The 24,198-nt window shown below is 58.9% G+C and overlaps 7 protein-coding genes across 7 annotated transcripts; 2 read left to right on the top strand and 5 right to left on the bottom strand.

Moving 5' to 3' along the window:
• Positions 1 to 880: 880 nt before the first annotated feature.
• Positions 881 to 2,185, bottom strand: BKCO1_6700058 (ubiquitin fusion degradation protein ufd1; the record flags this gene model as incomplete). Its single annotated transcript, XM_020278374.1, has 3 exons — positions 881 to 1,708; positions 1,776 to 2,096; positions 2,183 to 2,185. 3 exons carry the CDS (start codon positions 2,183 to 2,185, stop codon positions 881 to 883), a joined length of 1,152 nt encoding a protein of 383 aa, XP_020126342.1.
• A 418-nt stretch (positions 2,186 to 2,603) lies between these two features.
• BKCO1_6700057 (lin1 family protein) lies at positions 2,604 to 4,094 on the top strand (the record flags this gene model as incomplete). The annotated part of the gene is made up of 1 exon (XM_020278373.1): positions 2,604 to 4,094. The coding sequence occupies one exon, from the start codon at positions 2,604 to 2,606 to the stop codon at positions 4,092 to 4,094; it is 1,491 nt and encodes a 496-aa protein (XP_020126317.1).
• Positions 4,095 to 4,782: 688 nt separating this feature from the next.
• On the bottom strand, positions 4,783 to 6,540 carry BKCO1_6700056 (uncharacterized protein; the record flags this gene model as incomplete). The annotated part of the gene is made up of 4 exons (XM_020278372.1): positions 4,783 to 5,921; positions 5,981 to 6,027; positions 6,084 to 6,168; positions 6,261 to 6,540. 4 exons carry the CDS (start codon positions 6,538 to 6,540, stop codon positions 4,783 to 4,785), a joined length of 1,551 nt encoding a protein of 516 aa, XP_020126318.1.
• Positions 6,541 to 8,597: 2,057 nt separating this feature from the next.
• On the bottom strand, positions 8,598 to 10,958 carry BKCO1_6700055 (heat shock transcription factor; the record flags this gene model as incomplete). The annotated part of the gene is made up of 2 exons (XM_020278371.1): positions 8,598 to 10,419; positions 10,486 to 10,958. 2 exons carry the CDS (start codon positions 10,956 to 10,958, stop codon positions 8,598 to 8,600), a joined length of 2,295 nt encoding a protein of 764 aa, XP_020126343.1.
• A 3,434-nt stretch (positions 10,959 to 14,392) lies between these two features.
• On the top strand, positions 14,393 to 16,040 carry BKCO1_6700054 (glycoside hydrolase family 76 protein; the record flags this gene model as incomplete). The annotated part of the gene is made up of 3 exons (XM_020278370.1): positions 14,393 to 14,486; positions 14,538 to 15,232; positions 15,390 to 16,040. The coding sequence occupies 3 exons, from the start codon at positions 14,393 to 14,395 to the stop codon at positions 16,038 to 16,040; spliced, it is 1,440 nt and encodes a 479-aa protein (XP_020126344.1).
• Positions 16,041 to 16,644: 604 nt separating this feature from the next.
• On the bottom strand, positions 16,645 to 18,348 carry BKCO1_6700053 (phd transcription factor; the record flags this gene model as incomplete). The annotated part of the gene is made up of 1 exon (XM_020278369.1): positions 16,645 to 18,348. One exon carries the CDS (start codon positions 18,346 to 18,348, stop codon positions 16,645 to 16,647), a length of 1,704 nt encoding a protein of 567 aa, XP_020126313.1.
• A 2,511-nt stretch (positions 18,349 to 20,859) lies between these two features.
• Positions 20,860 to 23,570, bottom strand: BKCO1_6700052 (striatin pro11; the record flags this gene model as incomplete). The annotated part of the gene is made up of 4 exons (XM_020278368.1): positions 20,860 to 21,134; positions 21,227 to 23,083; positions 23,137 to 23,412; positions 23,480 to 23,570. 4 exons carry the CDS (start codon positions 23,568 to 23,570, stop codon positions 20,860 to 20,862), a joined length of 2,499 nt encoding a protein of 832 aa, XP_020126314.1.
• Between the last annotated feature and the right edge of the window lie 628 nt (positions 23,571 to 24,198).

Here is a 24,198-nt window from a genome sequence, read left to right as displayed (position 1 = left end):
CCCCAACAAGCACAGCGCCATCTCCAATTATTTCTTTTTTTTTTTCTCTTTCAGCAGAAACACGAATGTCCTCTAGAGCTCCTTCCTTCACGTGTTTAAATCTTTGCCACACCCCTCTTCGATGCACGCTTACAACGTGACTACTCACCCTCCAGACGTATCTAGCTATGTCTTAGAGAAAAAGAAGTATATCGAGTAGCAAACGGATCGGATAGCAGACGAATAAGGAAGCCAGAAGATCATGCTCCAACATTTCTCAAACGTTTCAACCTGCAGTATTACACCACGACGTCACGCCAGTCCACGCTCCTGCAGGAGGCCTTTTATGCATAGCTAGCCATTCATATCTATTTCTTCTCCCCCCCGCGCAAGCAAAGAGTTTCCTCCTTGCTGACGTTGCCCCATCGTCCTCCCCTCTTCGCCATACTTGCACCATTTCATCGATCCCGTCCACCTTCCATGTCGGTCACCTATCAAAACCCTCTTCCGTCATGGCAAGCAGCTTACCAAGACGTGGGGAGGAAAGAAAAAACAAACAAATTGAAGCAGTTACGAGGGTTCTAGCGGACGGCATAATAAACCCCAGCTATGCCATTCGGTCATGCCACGCGTCAAGACGGAGAAAGGAAAAGAAAGAAAAAAAAAAGACTAGGTGGAGAGATAAAAGTTAAAAAAAAAAACCAATCGAACAACGAAATGTCTCGTCACAAGCCCACTCACTCTAAAGGCAGGAAAAGAGGATATAGGAAAAGTGTCGGACCCCACCCGCAAAAAAAGAAACAAAATAAAAAGGAAACCAGTTGAGAGCCATGATGAAAAGTGCATGAAATAGAGGGATCGATCTTCTTGCTGCGTCCGATCCGAACCTCCTCTTCTATTCTCATGTCTTCTTCTTCCCCCTCAACGTCTGCCCCTGTCCCTGGAAATGCGGCTTACTGTCGTCGTCGCCGTCGTCGTCATCACCACCACCCGCCCCATCCTTCTTCTTCCCCTTCACAGGCTTGATCTCGTACCCGAAAAACAGCTTCCCGGGCGGCAACCGCAGCGGCTGCGGGCCGTTCGCGTTGCCGCGGCGAACCACGGGCGCCGGGTCGCTGCCGACGGTGGTGGCCGACGACGCGCCGGCGACGGGGGTCGAGGGCTTGGGCGTGGGCGCCTTGCTGCCGCGCTTCGACGACGACAGCTTGTGGCCGCCGGACAAAAAGTTGGACGAGACGGCGCGGGCGCCGGCGGCGGCCGTCGACGCCGACGGCGCGATGGCCGCGTAGTTGATGGCCTGCGCCATGCTGCCGTGCGGGTGCAGCGTGCCGCCGCCCGGTAGCGTCGCGCCCCCGCCGGCCTGGATGCTGCGCGGGGTGCTGGTGCCGCTTGCACCGGCGGCGGCGCGCTGAGGCTCCTCGTAGCCGACGGGCGGGGCGAAGTCGACGGACAGGTCGGTTTCCAGCGTGCAGATGGCGTGGGAGGCCTGGTCGGGCTTGACTTCCAGGACGGCGATGCTGTAGACCTGGTCGTTGTAGGCGAAGGTGAAGACGTCGCCGAGGGTGAGGCAGGAGAAGTTGCGGAAGGCCTGTTCCAGGACGGCCTTGGGGTCCGAGATGTCGAGGAAGTCGGACGACTGCGGCTGCAGCTTGATGAAGTTGCCCAGCGGCAGGTCCGTCGACTTGACTTGGACCAGGTCGCCCGGCTCCATTTCGAGCGTTTGCATGAGCTACGTATGCGTTATGTCAGCGAGGCTGGTGGTTCTCCCTTCTTCCTCTTGTTGTTTGTGTACGCACCCAGTACGGCAGGTATATCTTGCCCTCCTCGGCGGTGAACTCCAGCACGCCGGCGTGGGTCCGCTTCTGGGCGGTGCCGTTGATCAGCTCGAACAGCATGGGGTAGGTGATGTGCAGGCGCGTCAGCTTGTCGAGGGCCGAGGGCGGCATGAAGACCTTGCCGCCGTGGTTGGCTTCAGTGCGCTCCGGGCCGGGCATCATGACGACGGGGTAGCAGCGGAAGTACTCGTCGAAACGCCGGGGCTGGCCGCCGCTGCGCATGCCCATGGCCGCCTGGTACATGGCCATCGGATCGTCGTTGTCGTAGTAGTTGCCGCCGAACTGCGTGCGAGCGTGTCGCGTGCTGTTAGCGGGGCGGGCGGTTGAAGCTGGTGGGCGGCGAGAAGGCGCGGATGGGGTGTACGTACCATGGTGGCGGTGGGGGTGCTCCTTAAGCAGACGGCAGTAGGTTGTGAATGTGGCAGCAGGCGTGAGCGGGTGAAGGTGCGAGCAGTGTCTACGGCGGAGTTGTCGGGCGTGGGTTGAGCTAGGTATGTATTATTGACTTGCGAGCCGCGGGTGAGCTGTGCTTGAGCTTTCGGGATGACGCAGCTCGCGAAAAGCCGCCCGACCTCTCAGCCCTTTCCCGCCCAGCAGCAGCACTCCCACAACACCCCCGCTTCAAACTATACACCCGCACCCCAATCGCCAAACATTCGCCATCCGTCGCCACCGTTCCCATCCCAGAACCCGCAACTCGCCGTCGCGAATCCGTCGCCAATTGCCCTCCTCCCCCCGCAAACAAACAACCGACCGCCGAACGAAAGAACGAACTGGGGGGAAAAAAAAATGTCCGCATCGCGCCCCAAACGCGCCCCGGACCTGCCCTTCCCCAGCGATGGCGCCTCCTCCGCCGACGCCTCGAACAAGAAGCCCCGCTTCGACTACCGCAACCCGTCGACGCTGGCCGCCGACGCGCCCGAAGACGACGCCATCCTCGAGGCCGACGAGATCGGCAAGGCGCAGCGGCAGGTGAAGCGCAACGCCGTCAAGATCGACGGCTACGACTCCGACTCGAGCGAGGAGAACTTCGACGCGCGCGCCGAGGAGAAGGCGCGCGCGGCCAAGGCGGCGGAGCAGCAGAGCAAGGACGCCGACGACGCCGACATGTTCGCGGACCTGGAGGACGACTTCAAGGACGGCGACGACGACGAGGAGCTGGGTCGCGAGGGCGGCAAGGCCAAGAAGAAGAGCGTCACCTTCCTGGACGACAACCAGATCGAGGGGCAGGTCGCGGACAGCAAGTCGGGCGGGCACGTGTCGGCCGACTTCTCCCTGGGCGGCGGCGGCGGCGGCGGTGCGAAGGGCAAAGGCAAGGTGAAACGCGGCTCCGACGACGACGACGACGACAGCAGCAGCGACGACGAGAGCGGCGGCGACGACGAGCAGCGCGACCGCGTCGACAGCGACATGGACGAGGAGCTCGGCGCGGGCGCCAAAAAGAAGCACGCCCCCAAGCTCGACGCCTTCAACATGAAGGCCGAGAACGAAGAGGGCCGCTTCGACGACCAGGGCAACTACGTCCGCAAGGCCAACGACCCGGACGCCGTGCACGACACGTGGCTGGAAGGGCTGTCGAAAAAGGACATGAAGAAGGCCAGGGCGGCCGAGGAAAAGCGCGAGGAGGAGCGCCGCCGCCGCGCCGTCGCCGACGACCAGGTCCTCACCAGCGAGCTCCTCGCCGCCCTCATCGTCCGCCTCGACCGCGCCGAGACCGTGCTCGAGGCCCTCGCGCGCCTCGGCACCGGCAAGAAGAAGAACAAGCCCAAGCCCAGACCGAAGTGGCAGCAGAAGAACAAGCGGAAGCAGCCCGCGGCGGCGCCGACAAACAATGGCGAGGACGCCATGGACGTCGACCCCGCCGCCGCCGCCCAGAAAGAAGACCCCGCCGAGCGCCGTCGCCGCGACGCCGTCGAGGCCCTCACCGGCGCCGCCGACCAGCTGCTCACGCGCGGCCAGACGGACATCTACGACCAGGAGCGCGAGGCGCTGGTGCGGCAGTACCGGCGCGAGACGGGCGACGACTGGGTGGACCCGCCAAAGAAGGAGGAGAAAGAGAAGGAGGAGGAAGAAGAAGCCCCCGACGCCGACGCCGAGGGGGAAACCAGAATGTGGGAGTACAGGTGGGCGGACGCGCGGGACGGCGGCGAGAGGCACGGGCCCTATGACGGGCGGACGATGAAGGCGTGGGGCGACGCGGGGTATTTTGGCGAGGGCGTCGAGTTCAGGCGGGTGGGCGAGGCCGCCGCCGGCTGGGAGCGGGTCGTGGACTTTTTGTGATGAGATGATGATAATCTTTTGGTGTGTGTGGAAACCGCTTGTTCTGTCTGCCTGACCTGAGAGGCTTGGTGGGGGGCGGGAGAACTTGATGGAAGAAAAGAAAAATTTGAATTTACTGTAACGAAACGAAATGCATGGGCATGTAAGGAATCACTATATCAGGCTGGGTTTGATGCTGTTCAACTATGGCGCTGGGTTGAGTTGTAATCGTTCATAGCGGAGGATTCAACCTCTTAAGAAATGCCCCATTACAGGGCATGAAAAGTACATACGACTGGTCGAGGTAATGATTGAAACCAATTATTGAAAGATTTCTCATTATTTGACTATTAATTTCCTTTCCCTCGCTGCAATAGCGCTCAAGGTGCGCCTGCCAGCTGTTTTTCATAATTCGTGAGAAGCGAAGACTGTCCGTCGCTATGCTAAAATCGCTCAAAAGAGGAGCAGAAAACAGAAGGCTATTCTCGCAATTGGTATACAGGAGCCGGTCGGCGAGCAAGAAAGATGTGAAGTGAAAAAGGGTGGGAAATCTCCCGGAAAACAGATGGAAGCTGCCAATGTGCAATGTCCCACCGTGCGGCCGTTTGTTTGCTCAACAGCGACTCTCTGGACTTTAAACCAGCAATGTGGACCGTTACCCTCATTATTCCTTCCGTAAACCTTACCCCGTCCTTGAAGACACGATGTATTATCTTCCCCAGCCGTGACTTTGCAGGGGGCTGACGGGGCTGCCGAAACCCGCCGACGCCGCGCCCGCCGCTCTCGCCGCTCCATCGCTGCTTTCCGCTGGTGAGCTCCCCCTAGTTTGTCTCCAAGTCCTCGGACTCTGATACACCGGCGGCGGGCTCTTGAGCCGCATATCTGAGCCTCTGGAGTGTCCAGCAGCGCTTGCTCTTCTTTCTGCCTCACTTTCGACTTCACTGTCCAGCTCACCCTCCACGGCATTCACGATTCTCAACCCTCCCGGCGGCGCGACACCTCCTACCGCATACCCCCTGCCTGGGTCTGGACTGCTTCCCGCAGTTCCACCAATCACAGGAGATATCCTAAAGTAACCTCCACCTGCTCTTGCTTCAGTGGCCTCCAACTCCACGGGCGGCGCTTTTGAATTTCTCGGGGATTCTAGTTCCGCTGGCGGCTTTTCTCTGGCGGAAATGGGAGTGCCGTCGACTTCGCTGGCAGCACGAGCATGACCTCTACTGCTTTTGCCGACATAGTGCTCAAAAACTCCACTCGAACGATGCGGCGCTATGCTGCCGCCGGTAGCACGAGGATACCCATCCAGCTCCGAAATACGCGGATTCTTTTCGGTTTCCTCAGGGTTGGTGGAAAAGGGCGGAAGGAGGCTGCGGGGATTTTTGCTTCTCCGTCGGCGGCGTTTACGGTGAAGCAGGATGGCTATGATGGCGATGAGTGCGGCTGAAACTGGAATGCCGACGGCGCAGCCGACGATAACACCCTTGTGGGATGATGACGATGGAGCTGAACTTTGGCTCGAAGATGTCTGTGTCGAAGCAGCAGCAGTCCTCGTAAGGTATACGGTCGAAGGAGCGCCATTAGTGGGATTTGCCACAATCGAAGTGATTACTGCAGTGGGAGGTGCATCAGAGGACCGGGATGTTGCTTTTGACAATGTAGAGGTGCCACCGCGCGTGGATACCGGCTCTTCTGAGGAGCTTGGTTCGGCTCCCGATGTGGATGTAGGGTCGCTCCAAGACAAGGTTGAAAATGCGCTTGGAATCATGGCTGATTCCATTGTGGTGATTGGTTCCAGATCTGTAGCCATTTGCGGTTCACGATCAGTCAAAAAGCCATTCTCTCCCACATCTTTAGAAGTAGCGGTCTTTGTGAGGTATCGGGAGGAGTAAATGTCCATGGAGGCATACCGGGGGAAATGCCAAATAATGACACAGCCTTGTCCTTGCAGCAGTTCCTATCATGAATCAGTCGTTGACCCCATTACAAGCGTAGCGCAAAGCGGATGCTTACCCGCTCCTGTCACCATTGCAACAATACTGATTGTCGCTGCACTCGAGCAGGGCGACATTGCCCGTATCGGTGCCATTAGGAGTGCCTGTCTCAAATCAGCACGGGTATCGCCTAGGCTTCGCGCCAGTAAATAAGTTTGCTTGAGTAAGTGGCGCGCGCAGGACCAGAATGACATACCTTCAAGGCAATACTGAGGACAGGCTGAAGAATCCCACGACTGGTCTGTGCAGGTGTACCGGGTGATATAGTCCAGAGAGCTCAGAGCGCAGATGCCAGTATCAAGACAGGTCCAGCCATAGGGGCAGCAGGCGACGGCGGAGCCGGAAGAGGCGCACGGGGTGTCCTTGTCGGCGACGCTCCCATCGGGGTAGTAGCAGGTATCGGCGGCGCGGACGAGGCCCTGGCGGGCGGCAAGCGCGAACAGAGTGGCCGAAAGGAGCAGCATGACGGCACACATGGCTGAGGTTGTTCACGGCATGCGGGCGATTCGAGGGCGGACGGAGGGTGAGGATGGCGGCCTCGGCCGGCTCGAGGGTGGAGGTGGTGTTGGTGGTTGGGGGATGGAGTCGCGGGGGCGGGTGGCAGCAAACATGAGCAGATGGAAGGGCACGAGGTCAGTCCAACAAACTGGACTCTCTGCGCGACGGTGTGTCGAGAGCACAGGCACATGACGTCGGCGGTCTGGGGAATGTGGTGCTGCCATTTGCGGCAGTCGCGCACTCGGGCGGCAGCGGCGACGGCCACGCTCCCTCGCGGCGCCATCTGGAGGTCGCGCATCGCCGGGCGAGGAAGGTGCAACTGGCAGATCGCAGATCGCAATCATCAGAGCCTAGCTGAGAGAGCGCGACAGGCTATGGATGCGACGCCTTTTTCTCGGTCGTAGTACAGGCATGTTTCAGACCTTAGCCGCCCGTTCGTCTACATTCCCTTCTGCGGCTAGCCCCCCAAGCCACTGCAGCCGCCGAAGCAACCCTGCGCCGACAAAAAGGAAAGGGGCGCTGCGGCGGGTAGAGGGGCTGGCGCGACGGCTGCGACCAGCGGACAACCGTGGCCACCAAAGGAAGAGGTTGCTGCAGTTGGGACGGAGGGTGGGGATGACTAGCTGACTCGCTCTCTGCGACGTGACTTGCTGCGAGTCATTAGCCTCTGGGCGCGGTTGTGGCTTGAGTGTGCTGTACAAAGCGGAGCCACAACAGGCAAGGAGCGCGTTTTGCTGGAGCTGAAACGGCGACAGATGGCTGGGTGGAGTGAGCGGCTGCAGACAGGGCGGAAATGTCATTCCCTGCCGCGAACCCGAGATTATTCAGCCGCCCTGCATTTCCCGACACATCTTCCGACGTCGCCAGACCGAAGGCTAGGGCCAGGGCGGAATCTGCACAAGAGTCCCCCGACGCGTCCTGGAATGCGGCGGCATTAGACTCTGCTGCCTCTTTGCTGTTCCTGGTGCAGATCCTCCACAGTCCAGACGGAGCTCGGGGGCCCGAACGACCCTTCCGCACCTAGGTACTTCACGACCAATCTTTCCGCCACAGTGGGTGACGAAGGTACATTCCAACGCCTTTCTTCGTAGATAGGTTAATTTCCTTCATCACCCACTGTGCCGCCGTACGCTTCAAACACAAAGAACTGTGGTGATCCATCTTGAAGTCATTTCCTCTACAGTAGATATAAAAGTACGAGTCAGAGGACTTCAAGCCCCTTCAGGGAGAGGATAAGGAATCTGAGCGAATACAGTTCTAGAAGCAAGTATTCCATAAGCTTGAAAAGACATCGAGGCATCGTAACTCATCAAGCCCCTTCAACGATGCACCGCATCCGGGCTCATTGGTACTGCACTCTCCGTTTCCCTCCAAATTCTCACCACAGAAAAAAAAAAAAAACAGTATAGGATACCTGGTCTGCTCTGCCGGGTTGTGTCATACATACCTGGTTCCTTTTCAGTGACTCTTGGGAGTTTCTTATTTTTTTCACAAGAGACTCCTGGCGCCCTCAATCAAGAAAACCAAAGCCTCCCCCAATCTCCCGCCAGAAGAAAGAAAGCAACTGTAACAACGCCTACACACTAAAGAATATAGGGAAAAAAAGAAAGGGCGGGAGGAGACGATGGAGAATGGAACTACCTGGTCTTTTGGCTACAAGAAAGTGATAAGGAAAATCTGAGTTGTAAGAGTTTTTTCTTTGGTCATCCGCAACGGCAAGCCAGGAAGAACTGTTTTCTTTCTTCAAACTTGATAAAGAGAAAATTTCCAGCAATACGCCAACAGGTGGAAACCGTCCATTTGATAGGGATCAAATGCCAGGTAACGACTGAACCTCCGTGTCCGAAGAAGAAAAGTGAATCATACGCTCCAAGGAAACTTTTGCTTGTACCGAGCCCTGTGTACTCCAAAACTCACTCTACACCATATTACGCCGATATTTGCTTGTCAAAATGCTGCGAAGAGCTCCGTCCAAGCGAAAGCCTGCTGCCGTGATTCGTCATTCGCAACAACGAGTGCCAGGGTTGTCGTCGAGTCAACCAGTCTTCCTCTTCTTACGGGGAGATCTCGGCTTGCTGAGACCACTTTTGTCGCCATTTTCGGCTGGGCTGTTCGGTCCGCTGCTGGAAATACTCTCTACGATGCGGCCCCCTCCATTCTCCGCTCCATCGCTCGCGCCGTCATTGTCGAACAGGCTATGGCCGGGATTTGCGGGTGAGAAACTCATGTTGTTGTCGACATTGCCGAAATCAAAATTAAAGTCGCTGTCGGTGGGGAGTGATGCCATATGGTCGTCATGCGTGCCGGTTGCGCCTGGAGCAGTGTCTGTGAAGTAATTGTCGCCATCCGTGTGAATGAATGAGCCAATGTCAAAGTCACTGGATGGGGCATTCGGATGATTGCCGTAGTTGGGGAAAGACGTCATCCCAGGTATCGAGCCCCCGGGGCTGATGGGGGCTAGCCGGTCCGAGAGGTTCTGCACGCGAGCCGCCTGCTCTTCCTGCAAGCGCTGAAGCATATCCAGCTGCTCTTGATGAGCTCCAAAGTGCTCAAGAGTCGGCATAGGCGGCGGCTGAGGGTTAATCAGCGCGTTGTTGCCACCTTTGGGTTCACCGTCAGGTGCGGGAGTGGCTGCGTTCATCAAGGAAAGCATGTCCTCACGCTGCTGCTGGGTCAGGGGCGTGTTGCCGTCTGCCGTTTGGAAATGAGACAGGGCTGCACCAAAGTCAAGTTGCGGGCCCGTTGCAGCCGTGTTGGAGTTCGCGTTGACAGAGTTGATGACTGACATCATGTCTTCCGTGTTGTCTGGCAGTTGTACTCCCGGAGATTTCTCGGATTTGACGGCTGGGCTGGCAGCTGCCGATGTGAAATTGTGCTCAGCCGGCGTTTGCGGGCTGGTACTCAGGTTCCGCGGCCTTGGCTGCCGCTGCCGCTGCGGGGGTTGGAAGCTCTGTGACCGCGTATGGCCCCTGGAACCGATGCCGGCGTGCGATGATTCCGGGCTCTGAGTCGCAACAAGCGGGCTTGGAGACCTGGCGTCCCTTGTCATGGGAGGCGGCAGCAGGGCCAGAGGCCGTTTGTTGGGACGGGGCCCCGGGGATTTTTTTGACGCCATATCCACATCTGGGAAGTCGCCCATGTCTACAACGCTGCCCTGATTCTGGCCATTCTGAGACATCGACGAAGGGAACATGTCTGTTAGATTCATGTTGACGCCGCCGTTCTGACCCTCAAGGCTCCGGTTGTAGAAGGTCGCCAGGAAGGTAAGAATGGCGTTGATGGAACTCTCGTGGCGCTCGTGCATTTTCTGGAATTGGCTGGCCTGCTGATACCATTGCTCGTTCTGACGACGCATTTGCTGGATGATGCCGGATATCAGCTTCTGCTGTTGCTGCAGTTGCCGGATCTCGTTGCGCATGGTGCTGTAGTCGCCCTTGGAGATGAGCTGCATGTCGTTGGCCGAGCCTTCGCCGCCACCGTCTGCTTCTTTCCGCGTGTCGTCATCGCTGTCGTGCTTTTTGTCATCGTCCCTCTTCCTCTTCGAGTTTGACTGGGGGTTCTTCGGCTTCTGGATGAGCCAAAGAAGCTCGGGCCTTCCGCGCTTGAAATACTTGTTGAAGTATTCGCTTGGGGTCTTTTTGTCGCGGCGCTCGGCCTGCTTCATGGAGTTGTCCGACAGGCCGACCTTCTTGTGAAAACCGTACATATTCAGCTGCCTCACGAACGAGGCGTAATTGTTGTGTTTGAAGAGCTCGGGGATTAGCGTCTTGGCGAATTCGTCTTCGTCAAGCACGATGAACGAGTTGCCGTCGTCAGACCACCGGATGAGGGTAGTGTGATTCGAGTTGTCCAGAAAACTAGGCCATGTGTGAGTGCTGCGCTCAATGTCGCCCATTCCGGAGCATACGGGGGGCCAAACTTACCTGCTGAGCTTCTGCACAAACGGCGGAATCTGCTTCCTTTTCGCCTGGGCTTCCTTGCGAGCCCTCATAGCTTGCGCCTCCAGATCTTCGTCATCTTCGTTCTCCCACGCATTCTGAGCCACCGGGTTGTATCCGCCGTAGTCCCGCGACGTGAGCTGGTGGTTGTTGCTGCGACGGACGAGTTGGGTGTTCGCGGCCTGGTCCGCGGGAAGCCGCTGGCCGTTGGTGTACGACATGCCATTCTGGAGGCTCGCAATGACGTTCGGGTCGTAGAGCGGGGGGTCGGTGTAGCCAGGAACGGCGTTCATGGCAGCGGGGTCAGCCCAGTTGGACATGAATTGATCATTGGAGTACGACTGCGCATCCTGCGAGTGCGGAGCCAAGCCCATGCCGTTCCCCGCTGAAGTCTGTTGGTTCACCATCGGGGAGGCGCCGGGAGCGGGTCGCTTGCGAGTGGGAATGGGCCTTTGCATCGAAGGGCAGGTGGCGGGCTGGATGCAACTGCGTGTGCAGTGAGGCCCTGGCCCAGGCCGAGTCGGTGGTGAAAAGCCAGCCAAGCGCGCGTATCAGACGGGGGGGCGGTCCACGCGAAGTGACGTCAAGCTGGCCGGGCGGGGACGGATTGCTGGAGCGAGAGCGCAGCGCAGGACCGTGGGTGAGCGTGGCGGGTGCAGTGCGTAGAGGCGGCAACGGTCGCGGTCTTGTAGGGCTGCGGGGCTTGTGCGAAGCGGCCCGTCAATTGCAGATGTTTTCCGCGGTCAAAGGCAGGCGGGCCGGGATAAAGAAAGCGGGTGATTGTGCGGGCGCGGGAGCGGGTGCGGGCGTGTCAAGGCGTTGAGGCGGCTTGCGGGCGCGGCGCGGTGCAGCGGGCAGGATAAGGCTGGCGATGATGTCTTGGGGACTGGGTGTAGGTAGAGGTGCATGTGGGAGCCTGGGCTCTGGCACGGACTGGGGGTTTGGAGGCTGGCGACTAGAGGCAGGCTTTGGCGCGGGAGGACGCAACGGCGTCGCAGAGGGCCTGAGGCGAGGCTAGGTCCAGTCGGGCAGGGCGCAAGAAAAAAGAGGGCCGTTGACAGTCTCTCGCGGCGGGCGGGCGTGGTTGCGGGCGCTCCGCCTGGCTCTGCCGCTTCGCTCGGCAGGCCCGTGCCCGCGTCGCGACAACCACCGCGCTGCGCGTCGCTCGATTTGCTCTGAAGACACGATCGCCATCACTCACTTTCCCATCACCGGATCCACTTTGCCATCACCGACCCCTTGTCCGCGCTGAGCTTGGCCTGCGTCCTGACTCTCCCGCCCTCCCACCGCACTCCCCGCCCTGGTTCAAACCACCTTTCTTCGTCATCCGGATGCAGATGCGGTACAGATGCATCCAGATATACGGTTCCGCTGCCCTTGTGGGTGGGTCGCTTTCTCTTGTCGCCCCCGAGCCTGCCTTGCTCCTGCATCCACGGCTGCTGTCCGCTGGAGCATGCAGCCCGCCTGCCACTCAGATCCAGCCGATCCTCCTGTTCCAATCGCGCATGCCGGATGTGCAGACCGTACCGCTGCGCGGGTCAAGCGTAACGCGCGAGTTCCGTGATTCCGCGCCCCCTCCGGCTATCTGATCTCGATTAGGCTCAGTGAGCAGCAAATGCGGCCTCGCAGCGCAAAGACAGGACGGCAGTCGTACGATGGCCATGCCGGTCTCGCTGCAACGCCAGCCGTCAGCCGTCGCCGATGACGCGTGCCCTCCGCTCTACTTCGATGGCTGTTAAAATTGTCCGCCGCCGCCATTGCATACTCAACACCTTCACAAAGCATTGCACGAATCGGCCCTACTTCCTCAGGCCCCGGGTGTGTCTGCGCCTTACTCTGTGGGCCAGACCGGTCCATCATGGTTCACTTTTCACCCCAAATGGTCCTTTTCAGGATAGCCTTGAGCCTCAATGTTCGATCGCAGCGTCCGTTCCGATGGCTAGGACTCTGTCTCGCGCTTGGCCCGACCTCCTTGTGCAACTGACCACGTGGCCTTAGATCTCAACGGAAGAAGCATTATATGAGCAGGTACAGGTTGAGTTCGACAAAGGAGCTATCAGCCGATGTCTGTTGGAGAAGGATATTGGAGTCCAGATGCTCTCCCCGTTCTTGTAAAGAAGATGCAGCCTTCAAAGGCACGTGAAAGCGCAACTCGATCCCATTCCATTACCAATGCCCGAGATCTCGCGATGATCAAACTGTGCCCCTGGTCCCTGTCATGCACTGCAACCAATCGGACCACCCGGCCTCTCTACCAACACGGCGCAATGACCAGATGATGTCCAATCAAATGGATGACACAAGCCATGGCGCTGACTGCTCGGTTCGCGGGAATCAGCGTACCCTTCACGTCTTCATGCACTATGCTACGGTAACATCTCAGACAGTTGGAATCCTATGCAACGCGTAGCGACGACGCAGCTCAACTCTTTGCAACTGATGTTCATGTTGGTCCCGCTGAGGAGATGGATGGCCAGTCTACAGTCCCTCTTCGGCTCCGATTATTTTCATCGGCAGCTACATGCGTGCTCAGCGTTGACATGGCTAAGTTCGTTCCAGGTAAAGCGCCTTCTCTTCATTACTATGGACTCTCAGCGTGTCGCCAAACTCGAGGAGATCAGTCAAGTACTACGGATCGACATACTCGACTCACTTCGAATTTCTGTTCACTTTCGAGATTGACCGATTCTAGATGGCGGTGGAGGCAGACGATGGTTGCTCCGCCTAGGCCTGTATCTCAGCTGGCCTTGACCATGCTTCCATGGCATCCTCCAATTCGTGGGTTTGCGATAAGCAACCTGCGGGAAGCAGTTTGCGCAAACCCCACATGCTTCTGAAAATGGGGTTTCCAAGCTTTCCCATCCTTATCGGATCATTTTCCCATGCTTATCGCTTCCTCGTACGTAAGCGAGACCCAAAGCATGCCCCCTTTGTTTTGCACCGTTCTTTGAACATCACTTGAAGCTAGCCCTAAACGCAATCATGTAACTTGTTCATTTTTTCCCGCCTTGCTCTTCTTTGCCCGCCTTTTTCTATTCTACACGACGGATACTGGAAGCTTCGAGGAGCTTCTTAGGGTTACGAAAGACCCACCGGCAAAATTACTCTTTTTTCCCAGCATGTGGAGATGGCGGTAAATGCCACGACTCAAGCTTTCTCGCCCGCCAAGCTTTGCACTAGCTTCGGGGATACCTGTCGCTGCGCTGCGAGTGTGGGTACTGGAGATTCTCCAATGAAGTCATCGTTTCTAACGCCACTTCGAGATGGTGGTCGACTCCATGCGCGTCATACGTGTAGTGGCGTAACGAGAAGCGGAAGCTGGCAGGGCTCGTATCCATGGTGCCAGTCTGACACTCACCAAAAGAATGGTTGAAAAGAACAAAAAGGCGGTGCGCGTGGGAGCCCAAAAAACAGATTAGCCACGCCGCCGAAGCGAGCCCAGCTGCGCGAGAAGAACGAACACTATGCATCCTGTCATCTGGCATGATCGCTGAGCAGCAGCACATGGCGCATGGGAGACCCACCGAGGTTCTGGCATAGCGACTTGCCCAAAAGGGAAATGCCAAGTCCATAGCCGCTACATGGCTGTAAGGGCGGATTGCGAATCCATCGTCCGCCAACATTGCACACGTGCTCGTCCCAGCATCGGTTGGTGGGATTGCAATCGGCGGACGAGGTGCAAGCCTTAGATTGCCATCTCACGCTGCTCTTGCCAGCCGCCATGGAGTTGGCCAAACGCCCAGTTCCGCCCCCACAAAGGCCCGCTCGAAGGATTCGAACGGCGTGTTGGAGATTACGGTAATCCTGCGCACAGCCTCCCATAGCGGCAATCCCAATGCTATACATAAGCCCCGGTTCGCGCGCCATTGAGCCTTCAGTCTGACCATCGACCATGCTCAATCACACGTCACGCCTCGCCGCCCTGGCCTCGGCCTTCTTGGCCATCAACTCTGCAACAGCTCTTGATTATCCCGTCAATGATCCTGGTCAGTTTGAGAGAAACCAAGGAAGAATCTCTGCCACTAACAAGTCACTAGATGCTCTCAGTTCCGCTGTGAAGCAGATTGCTACCGGCGTCATCGACTTTGATGTAGAGGATTACGGCGGTATTGGCAACTTCCCCGACCCCTATACCTGGGAGGAGTCGGCTACCGCGTGGGACTCCTTGTTGGAATACTGGTACCTGACGGGCGACGCATCGCACAATGCCGCCGTGCAAGCCGCACTGCTCGGCCAGATGGGGCCGGATGACGACTACATGCCGCCCAACCAATCGTTAACACTCACGAACCACGGGCAAGCCAGGTGGGCTCTCACTGCCCTGTCAGCTGCAGAGCGTGGACTGCCTGCTGTTAGCGACAAGCCGACGTGGGAGAAGCTGGCAAGTGCTGTCTTCGAAGTCCAAGTCCCCCGCTGGGACGAGAAGACCTGCGGTGGCGGCATGCGTGAAGCAATCTTTACTTTTAGCGACGGCTACGACAGCAAGGATACCTTTACCCAGGCCAGCTTCTTCCAGCTGGCTGCCCGCCTGGCCCGCTTCACCGGCAACCACACTTATGCTGACTGGGCAGCGCGGGCCTATGACTGGATGCTCGCGACGGAGCTGATCGACAAAGATTCCCGAGTCTTCAGCCACGCAAACGCATCGAGCAACTGCTCTATCGTCTCCCACGAACAGTGGTCAGAGCCCGCCGCATCCATTGCCTATGGCTGTGCCATCCTAGCAAACATCGTAAGTCTCCTACCTGCCGATGCTCTCCCTATCCAGACTATGGCGACGCCATCATCACCTCTTTTTCACTACCCCGTCGTCTCTCGCATCCCACCTCCAAAAAAAAGAAAAAAAAAGAAAAACCTCAAAACTAACCATCCAACCTCCCCTCCCGCAGACTTCCTCCACCACCTGGTCCAACCGCACCACCTCCCACGTCTCCACCCTCCTCGCCACCTTCTTCCCCCCCTCAGCCAACAACACCATCACCGAACCCTCCTGCCATGAGACGACCGGTTCGCCGCCTGGAAGCGACGACTGCACCGACTCCACCCACGCCGGCTCCACCGCCTCCGCCCTCCACCACCTCTCCCTCATCCCCCTGTTCCAACCCCACCTCTCCCCCGCCATCGCCGCCGCCCTCTCCGCCACCGCCGCCGCTATCACACCTCTCTGCAACAATACCACCACCAATACCACAACCAATACCACAACCAGCGAGGACGTCAGCAGCAGCAGCGTCTCCTGCCACGGCCTAGGGCAGCAGCTCGCGGCGCTGGAAGCGCTGCAGAGCGGCTTTGTTGTCGTGGGCGATGGTCGTGGTGGTGCTGGGGTCAATGCGAGCGTCGTCCGACGGCTGCGCACGGCGAGTGGTAACGGGACTTCTGATACTACTGCTGCTGCTGCGGATGGCGACAGCGACGGCGACAGTAGCGGCGGTGGTGGAGACTCGACGGGCGCGGCGGCGGGTGGGGGTGGGTCCGTGTCGTTGTCGTTGTCGTTGTTGATTGTGGCGGGGTTGGTGGCGGTGGGGATGGCGGCGTTGTGATGATGATGAGGATGAGTGATTTATAGTAGGTACAGCGGGGGAGGAAAAAGGTCGAGTTCGCATCCGGAGTTGTGTTGGTGTAATTTAAAAAAAAAAAAAAGAACGGGATGATGGATGTATTGTATTGTATGTAGTTACATTTCTTTTCTTTTCTCTCATATTATGCTCTGCAAATAGAGCACGAGAGTACCAGGTGGAAGTTTTTGTGATGTAAAGAATAGCTGATGCTGTCATCCGGACAGAGAAGCAACGAAGTCTCGGTGGCCATTGTAGGTGGCGCGGAGTTCGATACGAGTGTGCGTGTCTAGGAGGGTGATGAGATTCTGCTCGTGGCCATGTCATGATTGGTCCTTTTGTCTCCCAAAGTAGAAAATCGTCTTTATGCTCCTTCTTTCTCTTGTTACCGTTCACATGTCTTGACTCTATGGATCCTTCGATCCCGGCATGTAACCTCCTCCGCTCACGACATTGCAAAAATATCTCATTTCATTTTGATCTCGACAATCGAACGATGCCCGCCGCTCATCAGGCCTTCGCACTCACTCACTGCCCATCCATCCACCCACCCCCTTCCCTACCAACCCCACCAGCCCCACTCGCCCAATCATTCGTCATCACTATCGTCATACAGCCCCTTCCACATGACCAAATCCTCCCACTCCTCCTGATCAAACTCCTCCCTGTCATACATGTCGACCAGCGGGGCGCGCAGCTCGCGATGCACGGCGGCCGTGGTGCGCCAGCCGATCCAGCCGGCGTGCTCCCAGTCGATGATGCCGACGACGTGGACTGTGCCATCTTCTCCGCGGTCGACGATGATGTTGGAAGTGCTGAGGTCGTTGTGGGCGAAGCGAGTGTCCGAGTCGGGGTGGTCGAGAGAGTAGGCTGGGTCGTCGTTGTCCGAGGAAGACGAGTCGTGGAAGACGTTGGTGCTGGTTTGGAAGCGTCGTGGTGGCGGTGGTGAGTAGGATGAGGAGTCGAGGCCGCTGTCTTTGCGTTTGCCGCCGGTAGTAGTAGCAACAACACCACCATCGTCGTGGCCGCCCCTCATCGTCCCCCAACCGATGCCCGCTCGTGCGGCCCCGCTACCCGCGGCAAACGCCGACTTCGCTCTCTGCTGCGAGACGGACGCAGACGCAGACGGCGGCGGCGGAAGCATCAACCTCCTCTCCCTCGGCGTCAGCGCCCTCGCCCAAATGGCGCTGTAATCATCCACGACATACGCCCTCTTGGTCCCGCCGTCGTGCCTGACCACCGTCTCGGCCAACCGCCTCGCAAACGCCCTCACCTCCCTCCTCACCCCCCTCTTCGCCTCCCGGTCCAGATACGGCCACGCCACCTCCAAGCTCACCCCGGGCAACCTCTCCTGCACCAACACATCCCCCCCGAGCAACTTCCCCGCAAAATAAACCCGCGGCACGCGCACGCGCACGCCATCCCCCTCCCCCTCCCCGTTCCCCCGCACCAACCCCAACGCCGCAACCTCATTCGCATCCACGCCCGCATACTCCCTCCTCCTCCTCCTGCCCGCCGCCGCCGCCGCCGCCGCCGCCGCCGCCGCCTCCCCCTCTGCCCCCACCGCAAAATGATTAGTCTTGACGACGCACCCCCCCACCGCAAAAACCCACCGCCCGATCGCCGCACCTGGACCACCATTTCCACCACCACCACCACCGTTTCCGTTTCCGTCACCCCCACCCCCACCCCACCCCACCGGCTCCACCACCATCGTCTCGGCCGTGCACCCCGTCGCCAGAAAGCGCTCCCAGTACGCGACGCTGGCCGCCGCCGTCGACTGCACGTGCTGCGGCGGGGGGCGGAAGTCGTCGGGGTGGGGCGTGTAGGAGCGGCCGTATAAGTGGCTGCTGTGCGGGACGAAGGGGTCGTCGTTGACGGGGTGGGGGAGGAGGGCGGCTGGCGTGGCTGGTTCGGAGGAGGGGAAGGCGGGAGAGGTGTCGGAGGCGGGGAGGGGGAGGGGGTGGGGGTGGGCGGGAGGATGGTGAGGGTTGTTGGGTGGTTGAGATGATGTGGTGGTGGTGGTGGTTGTGATTGGGGAGGAGCGGCCGGTGCGGGGAGGTGTGGGGGGGAGGTCTTTGTTCTTGTTTGGGAGTTGGAGGGTGGGCGGAGGGGCCGCCGCGTGAGTGGAGTTGCTGTTTTCGTTGTCGTTGTTGATGCTGGTGTTGGTGTGAGAAGGCGAAGGGGAGGGCTCCGGTGTCGGGACTTCGGCGAGGGGGAGGAGGTGGCGGCTGTTGGGCGCGACGGCGGTCGGGGCGAGCTTGGAGATGGGCTGGGGCTGAGCGGCGGCCATGGTTGATGGTGGTGGAAGAAGGTGGAGCGTGTGCGTGTCCGAGTTTAAAGGGAAAGAGGAGTTTGGCTGAGAAGAGGGAGGTACGTCAGCAGGCTGACTGGGACTGCAATTGACTGGGGAAAACATGTACAAAATAGGGAAGAATGTCGAGTTACACGACAGGCAAAGGTAGGGTCAGACAACAGGTGCAAGAAGACGAGAGGTTGAAGTGTCTGTATATAATACGTGCGCATGCAGCAGGCGCGTTCCTTCGTGCAGGCCCGAGCCCCGGCCGAAGTCCACGTTCTACCAATCGTCGACGATGCGTAGAACCAATCCAGTGGACAAACGACCTGACCGGTGCAGCCTTCTTTTTCTTGTGTGACCGTATCTTGAAACATGCGGGAGCTCTTTAAACAAAACAAGCGACCACTCACGTTGAAGTTGATATGCTAGCCGAGCAGTATGCAGCACGGCGCGTGCGACAATGTCTTGGAGCCCAAGTAAGAGTAGGTAGCAACCGTGAGAAGGCGAATAGGAATACTAATGGCAACCAGCTGAGAAGATGCTGAGGTGAGAGGAGGGTACGAGCAGCGGCAAACGAAGCCAAATAGCCAGATACGGAGCCCAGCCCGCTCCTTCCGGCGCGCGGAGCTTGCGCAGGTGGCGGCCCCTTGCAGCAGCGAGCAGCAGCCCAACCCCGCAAGAAGGAATGAGACCTACAGTCTAGTGCGCCTTGTAACGCGGCCTCAGCTCCTGCGTAACCCCCCGCGGAACGACCGGAACCCTTTGTCTCCTCGGGCCCGCGAGACGGTGTGCGTTGCTCGGGACGCCCCGCCTCCGCAGAGGGGAAGGGGAGAGCGAACGAGTCATCAGCCAGCCGCAACAGCCATCATCGTGACTTTCCGCCGCTGGGTGTGACACTTCCTCGTTGCCACTAATAGCCACGCACCCCTGTCTCAGACCGGGGCTAGACCGCGTCTGGTGGCACACCAAAACCCTCTCCAACCATCCACGCAGCCCAGACGCGACGCACATACCTTGTTGGCGCTGCTGCAAACCCCATACCGGTAACCCCGCCGGCGCCACACGCACACACGCACACCCCCGCTCCCGTCTCCGCAGCCCGACCCGCTAGTAAGCCCTTTCCGCATCCCTCGCACTAAAGAAAAAGCTTCAGCCTCACCTCACCTTTCCCCCCTTGCCGCCAAGGTACCGGTATAGACGTGACTTTTTCACTTGATGAAAACTCACGCTCCGGAACCGGTCGTCCGCCATAGCCATCCCCTCGGCAGCTACCTCAACAGCCGCTCTGCCGCTTGTCACGAGCACCCCTATCTCGCTCTCTCTTCAAAAAAAGGAAAAAGTTCACCCATCCCGCATCCGGTTTCAGCTTATACTTTTTTCCCCCGCCCTCCCTTCTCTCTACTCCCTCTCGCGCCCTCAAAGCATCCATCGACGACGACGGAACGACACGAAAAACGATCGGCATCGGGCACTACTGCAAGTAATAAATTTGTTTTTTTTTCTGGTTTTGCTTTCTCTCTCTCTCTCTCTCTCTTTCTCTCCCTCTCTTCTCTCTCTCTGTCCCTCTCTGTCCCTCTCTCGCTCTCTCAGAACTAACATCTGGCCTTTATGCCTCCTTTTTTTGTGATTCCCCTTCCCCGAGTATGCAGCAACGATGCGACGGCGCAAAAAAAAAAGTGCCCTATCTCCCCACGAGACACACCCACACACACATCCACCAAATAAACGATGATAAATGTGCAGTGTCGAAGACCGTGCGTTGCGCCTTCCAAATGCCCAGTAGTAAGCAAAGGCGGGATGCAATATAGCGATCGAGGAGTAGTAGTAGTAGTAGCGAGAAAGATGGGAGATGCGATGCCTCCTCTCTCAAACGGAGATCAGAAAACAATAAAAAAGAAGAATAAGCAAAAGCCATAAGCTTCATACAAGAATCTGAAGAAGAGAAGAGAGAAGGTGGGGGAGGGGAGAAAAAAATGATTATATGGTATTTTGCGCTCGGCTCACCCCCCTCCATCAAGCGGCAGTAGTGGTAGAAGAAGAAAGAAAGAGAAGAGAAAGCGCGGAGTGGGAGGAAGGAAGAGGGAGGAAGCAGGACATTACTACACCATGGAACGTAGAGTAAAAAAGGGAAAACGACAAAGACTAATCAACGCCTTTCCTCCCGCCCCTTCCCTCCTCTCTGTTCTCTCTCATCATCATCATCATCATCCTCTCTTTTGAAATACGTGAGGCGTTCAATCCCCCGGAAGAAAAAAAAAGCCCAATCAAAACATCTCCATCAACTATTAAGGGGTAGGAGGGGGGGCAAAAAAAAATGCCGTTTCCTGTATTCGTAGCGCGCGAGTGTCTCCCCGACGCCCGGCCGGCTTTGTTTTTTTGCATATCATCTCATGCATCCATCCATCCATGCATCCATCCATCCGTCCCATAACAATCCATCGTTGAAAAATCCCATACACACATGCCGCTCCCCACCCACCCAACCCCACAACCAACCTACTACTACTACGCGTGAATGAGGCTCCTGACAAACACCTTCACCACACCGTCGCCGCCCGCAGAAACGACCATGCGTCCGTCTTGGCTCCACACGACGCTGCAAACCCCTTCTCCGCGCATTATGCGGTGGCTCGATATCTCTTGCGTGCAGATGCGCTTCTCGAGCGACCAGAACCGAATCGACGCGTCGTGGCCCGCCGACACGGCCTCGCGGCCGTCGGGCGACAGGTGGAGTGCGGAAATCGCGGCGGGATGCGCGAGCATCGAGTATGTACATTGGCCTGGGTTTTTGTTTGCGTCAGTAAAAAAAAAAAAAAAACAAGTTCCGACGGCTTTTTTTGAGTTGAGCTGTTGTACTCGGGCAAACACTTACCGCTGTTGGCGTCGAAGAACCGGATGAACCTGTCTTCGTGTCCGCTGATGACGACGCCCTCGACGCCGCCCGCCGTGCCCGTCGCGCCGTGCAGTCCGCCTTCCTCCTCGCCGCTGCCGCGGCCCGCCTCGGCGCTCGACGACGCCTCGATCGAGGGGACCGCGACCACCGTGTTGACGCCCGTCTTGCCCGTGCCGTCGTACGTCTCGCCGCTGGCCATGCCGATGATCTCCTCGCCGGTGCGCGTGTCGAAGATGAGGATCGACGCGTCCGTGTACGAGACGACGATGGTCTCGCCCGTCTTGGACAGCGGGGTGATGCACGTCGGCGACGGCACGCCCGCGCGCTCGATCGAGTGGACGAGCGTGCAGTGGAAAGGCGTCGACGTGGCCACGCTGGGCTGGGGCGAAGACGGGAAGTTTGAGCCCGAGGTGACGGAATGCCTGCGGCTGCCGCCGACTCCGCGCCTCGAGCCGGCTGAGGGAGAAACGAGCTGAGGAGGCGCGCTGACGGCCCAGATCTTGATGGTGCCGTCGGCCGAGCCAGAGGCCAAGAGCACCCGTTCAGGACCGCCGAAGTTGCTCGCGCCTCCACCGAACACCTGTCCGCAGTTGGACGGGAGGACGCAGACAGCCCAAACAGCATCCGTGTGGCCATCAAGCGTCGCCTTCGGATCGACACGTCCTCTTTCCCAAACTCTGACACTTGCATCCTGACCACCTGAGAATATCCACCCGTCGCCCGTGACTCTTCCACCGGTCGAGAAGCTTGCGTTGGATGCGGCAAGAGACGTGACCACGCCCTCGTGTCCTCTGTGAGTGAAATAGCTTTGGATATCAATGTCGGCACCGAGAGAGTTGTGTTGCCCGGCGGCATAGCTGGCTGGTATTATCCATCTTTTGATCGTGCCATCGTCACCCGCGGTGCAGATCTCGGGCTCCGAGGGCGTGCCTCCCCCGGTGAAAATGACGGAGCGGACGACGTCAAGATGACCGCGGAGAGCATATCGGACCTTGAACTGCTGAGGATCGGCCTTGGCGCCCTGCGCAGAGACGTCGCCCATCTCGTTTCCTTGACTTCTCCTCCGCGACATTGACTGCGCGCCTGAACTCTTTCTCCTGTGTGATTGCGGACCAGAGCGGGGCGGAGACTTGGCCGGAATACTGTTGGCGCTCGGAAAAATGTCCGTGTCGGGTCTCCGCGGCGGCGGAACCTCTGGCGGCGGCTCAGGCGGTGGGGCCGTGTCGTCGAAGTTCCAGCCGTCGGGGTCCTCGGTCACAGTGCTCTGAACGCTGCCGTGCTCGGATTCTCTCGCAGGGAGCGGGCGGCCGTAGCTGTCATAGCTGTGCGTGACCTTTTCCACCTCCTCCTCGGGCATGTTCGAAAATTGGGGCTCGGCTTCGATGTGTGACTGAGGCGCATCGGCAGAGACGGGGATTTGGGGAAGCGGCTGGGCGCTCGGCGGCTCTCTGGTCATAAAAGGGGCTTGCTGGGGCAATTGCGAGGTGTGAGTGAGATTAGGAACATCAGCGAGAGACGGCACGGGCGGCGGCTGATGGTTGGGAATGGGAGCTTGCTGCGGCAGGGTCATGGGGATTCCCTTTTGACGGTGCTGCTGCATGTATGCCTCCTCCAAAGGGATGTCCTGGTTCATGAAACCGGACGAGTTGGCCATCGAGTGTAACTGAGCGTGCGTGGGCGGAGGATGGGCTGGCGGCTGCAAGAGGTAGGTGATTTCTTCGACGCATTTGGTGAGGAACTGCCTCGACTTGTCGCGCGCGGCTTCGCGTTCCTGCTCGGGCTGCTCGTGGGACTCGAGTTCGATGTCGAGGAAGGAGTTGTGCTGCTTGTTGGCGGCTGTAGCAAGATATCAGCAGCTGCACCAGATACGAGGGGCCTTGTCGACGCACGCTTGCGCTTGAGGTCGGGGCTGGCGCGCTCTTTGCCTTTGTCCTGGTCGGCGGGCTTCTCGCCTTGGGCGTGGGCCTTGCTCTTCTGGCGCTCGTTCCTCAATGCGTTCTCCAGCATCTTGACGTGTTTTTCCAGCTGGTCGTTGAGGCGCTTGGCGCTGCGGACCTCGCCCTCCTGCTTCGCAATCTTGGCCTTCATCTCGGCGCGTTCGATGTCCCAGGCATTGCGGGCTCTCTCGTGGTTGTGCCACTCGAGCTGGAGGAAGCGCATCACGCCTGGACGGCCGGGTCAGCGGTTGGGGGAAGGGAGCGGGCTGGGAGCGGGCTGGGAGCTTGGACGCACCCTGCAATGTGTACTCGGTGCCGACGGGGCCCTGGGTGTCGGCCTGCTGGGCTTGGCCGTTACCCATGGCGGAGGGGCTCTGCCAGGCCATGACGCCCGGCGATGTCAGAAACGGCGGGCGGTGTGCGGTGGTGGCACGGGCATGCAGGTCGCGATGGAGGCGCGGAGGAGGTTGGCGGGTGAGCGGTTGAGCGGGTCTCGTGGGGCGTCGCGCTCGGGGGCAGCGTTGCGGGCGGGGCAGGCGGAGCGGGGGCTCGGGCTACGCCGTCGGGCACGCAGACAGAGGCGACGTGCAGTTGGCGAGGAGCTGGGCGCTTGCCAAGGTGAGTCTGGAGATGTGTGGGCGGCGCAAGTAGATAGAGGTGGCAGATGCGTCGCGCTTGTCGGCCTTGGCAGCTCACACGCTACCGCTCGGCCCGCCAGCAGCCCAGTGCCAGCCCTGCTCCCCGTCCCGACAAAAACCCTACTCCGACAACACTTGCCCCGTGCCCCTGCCTGCGCCAGTCCATCCACTCTCTCGTGACCTGCATCAGCCACGTCTCTTGCCGGAGTTGACGAGTTCAGCGCGAGAAGACTTGTTCTTAAACCGGCCCAGAGGACACCGTACCGCGCTGGACCCGGCCGCCGAAGCATCAGGACCTGATGAGAGCACACGAACGCTTGGATCAAACTGCCATCAACCAAGAGGCTCTATTGTCAAATCTAGCTGCCAACGATGG

Source organism: Diplodia corticola, assembly GCF_001883845.1.
Source record: "Diplodia corticola strain CBS 112549 chromosome Unknown scaffold67, whole genome shotgun sequence".
In the NCBI taxonomy this organism is placed as follows: Eukaryota; Fungi; Ascomycota; class Dothideomycetes; order Botryosphaeriales; family Botryosphaeriaceae; genus Diplodia; species Diplodia corticola.
The sequence above is the reverse complement of the archived record's forward strand: the minus strand, read 5'-3'. Positions and strand labels throughout refer to the sequence as shown.